The sequence below is a fragment of the Mastacembelus armatus genome, chromosome 17 (genome assembly GCF_900324485.2).
Source record: "Mastacembelus armatus chromosome 17, fMasArm1.2, whole genome shotgun sequence".
Taxonomy (NCBI): domain Eukaryota; kingdom Metazoa; phylum Chordata; class Actinopteri; order Synbranchiformes; family Mastacembelidae; genus Mastacembelus; species Mastacembelus armatus.
Genome location: NC_046649.1, coordinates 7,542,064 through 7,553,453, shown reverse-complemented (window position 1 = coordinate 7,553,453; position 11,390 = coordinate 7,542,064). Strand labels below are relative to the sequence as shown.

Genomic DNA, 11,390 nt, shown 5'->3' with positions numbered 1-11,390 from the left:
TTTACACTTACTTAAATGCTTTTCTTACAAATGACTGCATTGTGCACCCTTTTGCTTTTTTTTTTTTTTTTACAACCATTAACATAACATGTGGAACTGAAACTACAGAGAGAGGTCACTATCTTCCTGAGTAAAAAAAAAAAAAAAGACATGTTATATCCTCAGCAAGTTAAAGCTCCATAAAGAGTCACCAAATGCAGAAACACAGATGCTTCCTAGAGTGGAGGGGTTCTGCATAATGTCTTGGGCACAGCCTCTTGGCAGACAGGACGCAGCACGAATTTCCACAGGATCCTGACGTTCAGTGGAAGACATTAGCAGCACAACTGAGTCAGAGAAAAAGATGGGATTCTGCTGAGTGCAGCCAGCATTTCCAAGCAAGACATAAATAATTTTCAGAAAATTATTTGTCTTGCAACATTTAACACACCAACATATTCATTGTTTGGACCGCAAAGATACAACACTTGAGTTAGAGAACATTATACCAAAGTTATTAAATAGCAGTGAAAGCTGGAACATGAGAGAAACTTATGGTTAAAAGAACAGTCTCTCTTTTCCAGCAAAAACATTAAAGGCAGCACAGATGGAAGAGATTAACTGCAATCAGCCTGTTACAATAGGACCCACAACTGTATTTTCATGAGGTCCATGTTAGCATAAAATCTGCTGGGTTCAGTAGTAATCTAAATCAAACGTTACTGTTCGCTTTAGGCCAGAATGGCATCCCACAAACACAAAAAGAAAACAGGAATTCACCTCACTTGACATGCTCCCAAGAGCCAGTCAAAACATGAGGAAATTGCAGGCTAATCAACATTTTGAACCACACCAAGTCAAGATGATGAGAGGAAATGGGCCAGATTAATTTCCACTGGAATAATCCTTTCATCATCCTCTGGTGTCCTCAAACATCTTGTAAATCTTTTTTTCTGCTTTGCTCCAATCTGCAGTAAAGAACATCACATTGCTTCCCTCAGATGTATTAAAAAAAAAAAAGCAGTAACAGGCAAATCTTGATCCAAAAATCATTTTCATTTCCTGTAGCCATAAGTTACCAAGCACTGCTTAATGATGCCTGAAGATCAAGGGAAAATTATAAGGTCGTCTACTGCCATCTAGTGAAACCTTTCACTTTGATAATAAAAAGTACCTTCAAAAAATGATCTGTACTTTTTGCCAGAGATAAATACTTAGTGCTCTTTAAATGAAATAAAGCCAATGAACAGGCCCAAGGTGTAACCAAGGTAGTTTAATTTGAAATTCAGACCTTGTAAACCATAGTGGGTATATAAAAAGTTAAGAGGAAAAAAAAAATGTCATGTTGAAATCAATGGTGTCAGCAACTCTGCACTCCCACATTTTCTTTTGCCATATTTACAAAAAGCCAAAATATTCCCTTTAGTTACTTCTAAAGACTTTCCAAAAATATATTCTCACCAATATCTCTTTGTTTTGAACATACAACATCTAAACCAAATCATACCCACTTATTATATCCACATCCAAATTCATGCATAAGAAACTGAAGGGGGAAAATAAATAATAGCCTGGTGAGGAATGAGGGAGGAGGACCATTTGTTGTGCTGATTGTTGTAGTCCTTAGCAAATGGATTTTGTGAGTAAAGTTAACCTTACAATGACACCCCATTTCAACAGTAACCACACAGCTTCATTCTACACTCTATATTCCTTCATCTATAGTTTGGTTTACTTGGTCCACTGCAATTTTAGTAGCACCTCTCTGTTGAATGCAGTGTCCCAGTAAATGGTTAAAATGTCACTAGATTCTGCTTCAGTTTGCCTTGATGCCTGATTCAGTTCATGTTCGAGTGGCTTTTCAGGTGCCTTCTTAGGTGGTTCAGACAGGTGTAGGTTTTAGGACAGATCTGGCATTGGTATGGTCTCACTCCTGAGTGGTTCAGCATGTGCTGCTTCAGCACGCTTCCGTCTGAGAAGGCTTTTCCGCACTGAGAGCACACGTACGGCCGCTCTCCAGTATGCACACGCATGTGAACTGTTACTTTGTGTGCCATTGTAAAACCTTTCCCGCACACTGTGCATTTAAATGGCCTTTCTCCTGTGTGGGTGAGCCTGTGGGTGCGCATCGCCCCCATCTGGGAGAAAGCCTTCCCGCAATCCGGGCAAACGTGTGGCTTCTCGCCTGTGTGGACCCTGGTGTGACTCCTCAGTCCTCCCGCAGTAGAGAAACACTGTGAACAGTGGGTGCACTGATAGGGGCGCTCGCCTGTGTGTGTGCGCATGTGCTGCTTCAAATCATAGCGGTTTCTGAAGCCACGCCCACAGACAAGACAGCTCTCTGGTCTGTCATCGTTATGGCGCAGCTCATGATTGGCCAGGCATTTTTCTGATAGGAAACATTTGCCACATTCCTGGCACTGATAGGGTTTCTCATGGTCAACTCTCTGATGGTACTTCAGCTCGCTGATCCCAGGGAAAGTCTCATCACAGTATCTGCACCTGAAGCGATGGTTGGGGCTGTAGGGAAGCTGATGTTCACTCATCTGATGGTTTCTCAGCAGATGGGCCATCTTGAAGGTCTTTCCGCAATGAGAACACTCGTATTTTGTCAGCAGCTGCACACACTGATGTCTGATCCGCTCATGTAAAGACCTGAACTGACACCCACACTTGGTGCATATGTGGGCAGCGTTTTTACACTTTCTCTTCCTGTGCCCGGAGAGGTGGGCCTCTGTGCGGAAGGCTTTGCCACACTGGGAACATTTGTAAGGCTTCACTGCGGTGTGGAACCTCTGGTGCTCCAGAAACTCAAAACGATACTTAAAGCTCCTCCCACACAGTGGACAGTTGTGAGTGACTCGTCCTCGTGGGTAGACAGCTTTCACAGAAGTTTTCCTAGAGGACAGGGATGTAGAGGAAGTCCGGTGAGCGGAGCCACTTTTCCTGTGTTTGCCTCCACTCATTAATTTAACGGTCTCCATTTCACTAACCTCTTCGTGTCGCTGTTGATGTTTGGTCAGACACTTGGAGGAAATAAAGCTCTTTCCACACTGCTTACACCGATAAGGCTTATCATGATCTACCTGCTGATGATACTTCAGGTCACCGATGCCTGAAAAACCCACCCCACAGTGGCTACACTTGAAAAGTCGGCTTTGGACATGAGTCAGCAGGTGTTCCTTCAAGCTGCTGGATTTTTGAAAACTCTTTCCGCAGTGCGCACAGTCATAGTTACGGCCCCGTTTTGGGCAGTGGTGTCTGAATTTGTCCAACGAGGTTGGAAAACTGTTCCCACATTTAATGCACAGATATGCAGCATTTTTGCATTTGCGGAGCCTGTGACCAGCCAGCAGAGTGGCTGTTCGGAAAGCCCTCCCACACTCTGAGCAGTTGTAAGGCTGCAGCCCACTGTGGACTCTCTGGTGTTCAATGAGGACAGAGTGATGCTTGAAGCATTTGTCACATTCAGGGCATTTGTGCAATCCTGACTGCTGCCTCCTGCGAGGAGATGATGAGATCTCAGTCCTTCTTGGTGATTCGGGGAAATCAGCTGAAGTGGAGGGGTTTGTAGAGAGTTCCTCATCAAACATGACAATCTGGGGAACTTCACTGTTTTCATCATCACAAGCACTTGGGTGGGAAGCAATGGCCACTTCCAGCGATGGAGGGAGAGACAAAGAGGGAATGAGAAGATCATCTGACTGAAAGGGAGCTGCAGGGAAAACATATAAAAAGAAAATGATCGGTACAATAGCCTCCCACTTCTTGAACTTGTACACTATATGTGGACTAGTTAAATCTAAATGCTAACGTGCACATACCAGTGCCACTCTTTGCTAATTTCCCATGACACTGCTTGCTTTGAAGAAGAAATTTGAGGTCATCTCCATTTGAGACACACTGCATGTACTCCTCGAGGACAGAAGGAGCAGCGCTGATCCAGGAGGCAGTCTATGCAGGAGAGGAACAAAAAAAGAGAAATTGTGAATTGTGAGAAATGCTCCCATCTAATCACTGTATGGTGTCATCTTTTAGCAATACTTTCTGCACCTGTTTGAAATCCGGTATCGGCAGCAGCTCCTCAAGTCTGGAAAAGAATTCACAAACTAAAGTCTCCAGTGCTGTGTCGAAGTCGGGCCCATACTCCACAGGAAACACATTCTGTTAATGAAGGAAAAGACAGCCTGTCACCTCCCGTACAAGATGTTACACCAGACAAGCAATATCTACATATTTTTATATGTACAGTTGCAATAAATAGATTTCTAACATCTGAAACTTGGCAGATGATATATGTTACTGCACCTTATAAATTAAGCTTAGCATTAACTGTACCTTGAGAAAATGCTCTCTGCCATCAGTGTCTTCAATCAGACCCTGCACCAACTTCATAAAATTTGCCTCTGGTGCTTCAATTACAGGATCATTTGTCTGAAAATAAAAGAGCAGTCAGAAAACTGTAGGGCAATACCAACTTGGGCTCCAACTAACTATTAGTTTCATTATTGATCCTTTTTTGGTCTTGCTTCCCTGTCTACAGGTGTAAAAACCTGAAGCTAGAAATCTGGTCCCTGTATTAGAGAGATGGTGGTTGAAAAACAGGTTACAAAAGTGTTTACCAACAGAGGAACGTCTCTAAAAATCAGGTCTTTTCTCTCTTGACCAGATCTTCAGGAGGCCACAGATGCCTTTATATACAATTTAAGACTGTATTGATTACCTTTGAAGCTCTTCATTGTCTAAGGTCTAGCTACACTGCTGAGCTATTGCTCCCCTACAAGCCAGAGCGCAGCCTCAGATCCTCAGACTCATCTGATTGTTCCTAAGACCAGGTTTTTTGCAGTCTGGGTCCCTCAGCTATGGAGGATCTCAGACTTGCAGACCGTGTGACATCATTGAATCCACATTATAAAGCTTATCATGATAAAACTGGTTTCTTCAGCTGGTAACTGAATAGCTGTATAGTGGTTTAATTTAGAATACTTCTCTTAATTTACATTTTAACATGTTTAATTTAGACTTAGGCAGTTCTTTGTTTTGTTCTGATGTCCTTAATCATGTAAAGCATCTTACAACTTTGTTTTGAGTACTGTACAGAAAAGTTAAGTAGAAGAAGAATTTACAAATTCCATCAACATATTTGTACATAATGTTTGTGCTAATCGATTAACTGATTAGTCAACTAACCATTTCAGCTGTATCAACCAATAAATAAAAAACACTCACCTCTTCAATGCAAGAAGATCGGATTCGGTTAAGGTGAATCTCGACAGCTTTGAGATCTTCAGGGTGTTCAGAACGCAACAGTTCAAGTGTCGTCTAGAAGAAATTGAATTTGGACTTTTAACATCAGTGCTTACATCAGTCCCCTTCCTGGCACTGCATGTTGAAAAACACATTTAGATGGCTCTTGCAGTACAAAGAAATATTTACTAAACTATCACATACCCTTGCTCTCAGGCCAAGTGAGAGCAGCCTCCCTTCTCTTTTACTCATCAGTTCAGGGACCGCATCTGTTACCATGGACACAAACTCCTCCAGTTTCCCATAGTGCTTGATGTTGCGCTGCCGTACCACTTCCCACATCACTGCTGACATCAGTCGAAGTGGTGGGACCAGGAGGGCCAGCGAAGACAGGGGGACACTAAATTCTTCAAAGAGAACATTGAATTAGTCCAACAAAGTTCAAAACACTATGGGAGCCTTGTAAAATGTCACACATGCCCAGAATCCAAGGAAAACGGTAAATATAATATCTTTGAAGGTGCAGAAAGGGTCTTTGAGTTGTTGCAAGAGCTGGATACAGCACAGGTCAGTCGTGAGAGGTCTTTGTGAATGTAACCAACTTATTTAAACTGAGTCCGGGGCTAATGTGAGACGGGTCAGTCCCTGGGGTTCTCTGGTCTGCAGTCCATCCCTAAGGAGCACTAGCCGATGTTACAGTGAGGATTTTGGGTCCAGCTGTCTGAAGCCCTGGAGTGCACACAGTCTGTGTTTTCGTGGCTCAGGCTGCATTTACTGACGGAAACCTCCGCAGACAGACAGCTAACTAGCTGTTAGCATACCGTGTATTTCTAATGGACCGCTGAGCTCCCACCGCTGAGTCGAGCTGGAAATGTTAAAAAACCTTAGTAAACATCTTTAAACATGAACTTTCTTTCGTTAGCCTCTGTGTCCATGACAGAGTCAGCTCTCGTGTGAGCAGCCAAAGGCCGGTGTTGTTGCACGGGAGGAACAGGTTCCGTAATCGGCAAAACAATTTTTGTTTGTTCCAGGGATTAGTCGAGGCCTGTTGAGCCTCGGCTAAGCCTTTGCTTTAGCTATTCGGTGATCTGTAAAAGAGGCAAAAATAAACATACATTTGCCGAGCTTCACAGGCCAATACATACCCATGTCGTTTGTGCTCCTATTCCTCTGTAATGCTACAAAAAGAAACAGGCTACAGCGGGATATGTTTCATGGTTTCTGTTAGCGGGCTAGCTAACCGCGCTCGGGCTGCAGGCACCAACTTCTTCCTGAAACACGTTGTTCATTATGGGGAGCTCACTCAGAGGGACGCTCGTTTTGTTGCGCAGGCCAGCCCGATAAGGGGTGTCTTTACTGTGAAACCAACAATCACCGCCTCTGGATAAAACCAAACTCTTCATAAAGTGTTAAATGTATTTTTTTGTTGTTGTTTTTAATGTCTCAATCATTCAGGCAATTAAATACAACTATTTGTAAGAATAACATTTAAAAAAAATTCACTGAAAAAATATTTATTTGAATGTGGAACTTCCAGTAGCCTATTTTTTATTTCTTTGAGAGCACAATCTTACAAAAGCCTCCTGGTACAGTTTAAGTCCACTGCAGGATGTTTGGTGACATTCAAGTATAATTGTTGTCAGACACAGACACAGACAGACTGTCTCTATAGCCTGGAATCAATGTTTAGACCTCATACATTAAAACAACACTGATAAAGGCAAATATGGCAAATGATGTTGATTCCAATACAAAATGAATTAAGGCTGACAGTTGAAATAGGCATAAATTAACGCAGAGAGATAATGTTTTGTTCCATCACAGTTCAGCCTATGTTTTAGGATTTCAGAGAAGAAACTTCAAGGATTTCTAACTAGACAAATCTGAAAAGGCAGGATAAGGAATGAGCCCAACAATAAACAAACAAACAAAAAAAAAAAACCCCAAAAAAAACAGGCATTTCTGCAGCATAGCCCTTACAATAGTAGGTGAGGGTGAATGAAACCTAGAGAGTGCAGAAAGTCAGTACCACAGTCAGTACAGGCTAATCACATAAAGACAATATTCATTTAGTAATAAATGAGATCAGACAGACTCAGCCTGGACTACACTGTGGGTTTTTAAGTGTCTCTTCAGGTGATTAAGGCATGTGTAAGTCTTAACACACAGCTGACAAGCGTAGGGTCGAACCCCTGTATGGTTCATAGTATGTTTTTTCAGTTCGCTGCCACGTGAAAAACCTTTCCCACATTCAGAGCAGGTATAAGGGCGTTCCCCGGTGTGCACACGCATATGAAGCGTCACTTTACTTGCCATGGTGAATCCTCTCCCACAGACAGTGCATTTATATGGCCTTTCCCCTGTGTGGGTGCGTCTGTGAATCTGCAGCTCGCCGGCTGAAACAAAAGCCTTGCCACAGTCCGAGCACAGATATGGTTTTTCTCCAGTGTGAATTCTTACATGTATGTTCAGATTTCCTGACACAGAGAAACGTTTCCCACAGTACGTGCACTGAAAAGGCCTCTCGCCTGTGTGGCTACGCATGTGAAGATTTAGGTCATGTTTGTTCTTAAAAGCTTTGTCACAACGTGCACAAATCTCTGTTCTCTGTTGTCTGTGACGCAGCTCGTGGGCCGTCAGACACGCAGCAGAGCTGAAAAATTTCCCACACTGCATGCACTGATTGGACAGCTCAGGAGGATGAAGCTTCTGATGGGTTCTCAGCTCACTCATACTGGAGTACATTTCCCCACATTGTCTGCATGTGAAACTACGGTTCTGGGTGTGTGTCAGCTCATGCTTACCCAGCAGGTACATCTTCTTAAAGGTTTTTCCACACTGGGAACATTCAAACCTTTGGACACTATGAACACACTGGTGTCTAAATTTTTCCTGTACAGACTGAAAGCTGTTCCCACATTTGATGCAAATATAAGCTGCTTTTGTGCACTGTGTTCGTCTGTGAGTGGACAGGTCAGACGTCCTCCTGAAGGCTTTTCCACACTGAGAGCACTTGTAAGGGTTTTCTCCAGTGTGCAGCCTCTGATGCTCCAGGAGTTCATAACGGTATATGTAGCACTTCCCGCACTGAGAGCACTTGTGTGCAACTCTTTGCCGAGGGGGGGCAGTCACAGTGCTGGACAACACAGAACTCTCTGGTCGAGAGGTGGCTGAAGGTCGGGCATTGTTCTCCTCCACAACATAAGCATCAAAAATGCTGCCGCTGCATTTCCCTGCTGCTGTTTGCTCCTCATTGCTGGTGTTAAGTATGGGTGTCTCCTTCTCAGATGGCAAAGTCTCAGAATCTCCAGCCTCCTGAAGACGTATTGCTTCAGATGCTCTTTGGTTTTGAAATGTTTGTGTGTCCTCACACAGTGAAGGAAGGAGAGACAATGATGAAAAAAGCTGCTGTTCCAGTGAAGAGGGGACTGTTTGAAAAGAGAAATTTAAATGAGAGAACAGTAAAATTACATTTTTACAATTGTTGTTATGTTTCTGCAATAGGGCTAATGTCATTATTAATGGCAAACTTACTACTGGTATCAATTTTGGCTGTTTTATCGCAGCATGCCTTGCTTCTGAACAATACTTTGAAGTCATCTGTTTTGGTTACACACTGCATGTATTCTTCCAGCACAGCGGGAGTGTCACTGATCCACACAGCCACCTTGTTTAAACGAAATATATATATATATATATATGTATTATTTTTGATGGACTTGAACCAAACGCACTGTAAGCTGACATTTTTCTAGCAGAAATGATGGTCTCTGTACTTGTTTAAAGTTTGGTGTAAGTATCAGCTGTTCCAGCCGGTTGAAGAACTCACAAACCAGTGTCTCCAGTGCTGTGTCAAAGTCAGGGCCATACTCCACAGGAAACACATTCTGCCAGGTAGAAAATTTCAACCAGATGTGTGAACATAGAGTCACATGATACTGTATCGTTTGAGCAAAGACACAAACTGCCTCGTCCCATTGCAAAACTAACAATAAAAAAAAAAACAGATTCACACCTTGAGGAAGTTTTCTCTCACTTTTGGGTCCTCGAGAAGCCTCTGAAGAAGCCTGACAAAGTTGGCTTCAAGAGCTTCATTTCCTGGCTGAAGCTGTCAAGTGTAATACACACACATCTAAAATAAACAGAACAATTTGTATGTGATTTGTGAATTCGTATTCAGGGACCAGGACTGAAAAAGATCACACACCTGTTTTGAGCTGGTTGTCAAGAGGCTGTCCAAGTGTTCTCTAACAACTTTGAGATTCTCTTGCTGCTCAGAGCGTAACATCTGTAAGGTCATCTGGAAAGACATGGCAACACTGATTAAATCCATCCAGCTTTGGCAACCACTGAAGTCTATGTGTCTGTTTTGAAAAAAAAAAAGTAAGAATACGGGTATTTCCTTTTTTAGCAACCAGAGCTTAAAGACAATGCTCAACAAACGGACACAAACTGGACTGACATGAGTATTACGTTTTTAAGAAACACTGACCAGTGTCAACCGTGCTGATTTATTTACCTTTGCTCTCAAGCCCAGAGTGAGCAGTTGCATCTGTCTCTTGGTCAAGATGCCTGGGATGGCTTCTGTTACCAAAGACACAAACTCCTCCACTTTCCCATAATGCACTGTGTTCCTCTGATGCACCACCTTCCACATCAGAGCGGACATCAGCCGCAGAGGTGGAACCAGCAGTCTCAGCGAGACCAGGGGCAGAGCGCCTTCTGCAAGGGGAAGACAATATGACAATATCTTTGTTATTCTCTCCTAAAATCACAATGTGCTGCCACAATAGAAACACTCCACCATGCTGCACTAACTCCCCATCTGTGGCAGAAAGTTGTATTGACAGTGGGGCTGTGCCAAGTATCAGATTTTATGTTGCACTGTGATAAGGTTAAGGTCGATCCTGATGATAAGAGTTGGCCATTATTTATTATTATTGTTTTTTATTAAACAAGGGCAGGTCTTCCAGCCAATCACATAGCAGAAATGTAAGACTGAGCAGTGAGGCACAAGTTTAGCAGGTGTTTACTGTTAACACCGACTTGCGATATAACTACAAACAATAGTCCAACATCTTTGCACCTGCTTTTAGCCACTTTTAGCATATGTCATTACTTATACTGTACATATTGTTTTTTTTGTCGTGATCCTGGTTGAATGTGTGTTTGTTGTAGATGGTTTTTCTCTCTTTTGTTTGTTTGTCTCTAGTCTTTATCCTCTCTTTTGACCAGGTGGTCATTGTAAATGAGGATTGGTTCTCAATTGACTTGCACTAACAGTGATAAACACTTTTACACTGAACACACAGCAACAATGAGATGAGATAAACTTTATTAATCCTCCAAGGAGAAGTTCAGGATCGAGGCTGTTGATCTTTTTGCTCACATATAGACAGCAGTCATTTCTAACCCACACCAGCTGTGACAACACTGTCCACTATGAACATCTGGAGAGCCGCTAGCACCACGTTATTTTTATCGCCTGCCCATTGACGTGTCATCGTAGTGACTGAGCTCAACACACTCCCAACAAAGACTTTCCAGACAGTCTCACTGAGGTGGACATTTCATTCTCCAGTTGAATCAAGCTAAAGCCAAAAAAGCTTCACAGCTGCTCAGATCAACCTCTCCAGCAGTGACTGTGACTGTTGTCACGTTGAGGACCGAGCTAGCGACTGAACACACACACATATATTAAACATTACCCATTTTGTTCCCCCGCGGAGCTGTGCCAGCGTGGACTGAGAGATGTTTCCCACTGAAATATTATCCTCCTGCTGCAGCGACGAGCTGTTAAAAAGGAAAAAGCTGTTTCAAATCCACTTCTCGTTTCTTTCCTCTCGCTACTGTCTAAACTCCACTTCCTGATCGCACTTCTTCGTGTTAAATATTTAGGTTGACACTGGGTGCTTTGGCGCCACCCACCGACTGCTCCAATCAGCGCACCTGCTGCTCCCTGATATAGATACAGTTTCCAAGTCATTTTCTAACTTCTGTAATTACTGTTCTCGTTTGTATTATAACACATAGAAACAACATACAAAAATGAAAATACAATAAATGTCCCAGAAATATGTGAAGGAAAATATAGGCCTGTGTAAATCTAAACACATCGTGCTCTGATCCAATGTAAAACTTTCATCAGATTTCTGCTTTTGTTG

At 42.7% G+C, this 11,390-nt stretch overlaps 1 protein-coding gene across 1 annotated transcript; it reads right to left on the bottom strand.

Moving 5' to 3' along the window:
* Positions 1 to 1,237: 1,237 nt before the first annotated feature.
* LOC113133902 (uncharacterized) lies at positions 1,238 to 11,084 on the bottom strand. The gene is made up of 14 exons (XM_026312926.2): positions 10,935 to 11,084; positions 9,746 to 9,948; positions 9,434 to 9,526; positions 9,242 to 9,334; positions 9,003 to 9,113; positions 8,761 to 8,893; positions 7,314 to 8,654; positions 6,372 to 6,404; positions 5,431 to 5,633; positions 5,209 to 5,301; positions 4,318 to 4,413; positions 4,033 to 4,143; positions 3,804 to 3,933; positions 1,238 to 3,694 (listed from the first exon to the last, which is right to left on the bottom strand). Exons 1-14 carry the CDS (start codon positions 10,936 to 10,938, stop codon positions 1,818 to 1,820), a joined length of 4,521 nt encoding a protein of 1,506 aa, XP_026168711.2. The 5' UTR covers positions 10,939 to 11,084; the 3' UTR covers positions 1,238 to 1,817.
* Positions 11,085 to 11,390: the final 306 nt, after the last annotated feature.

Coding starts and splice junctions, on each gene's coding strand:
- LOC113133902 (XM_026312926.2), bottom strand. Junction 3,934..4,032: donor CGATACCGGATTTCAAACAG/GTGCAGAAAGTA, acceptor TCTCCTGCATAG/ACTGCCTCCTGGATCAGCGC. Junction 3,695..3,803: donor ATTAGCAAAGAGTGGCACTG/GTATGTGCACGT, acceptor TTTTCCCTGCAG/CTCCCTTTCAGTCAGATGAT.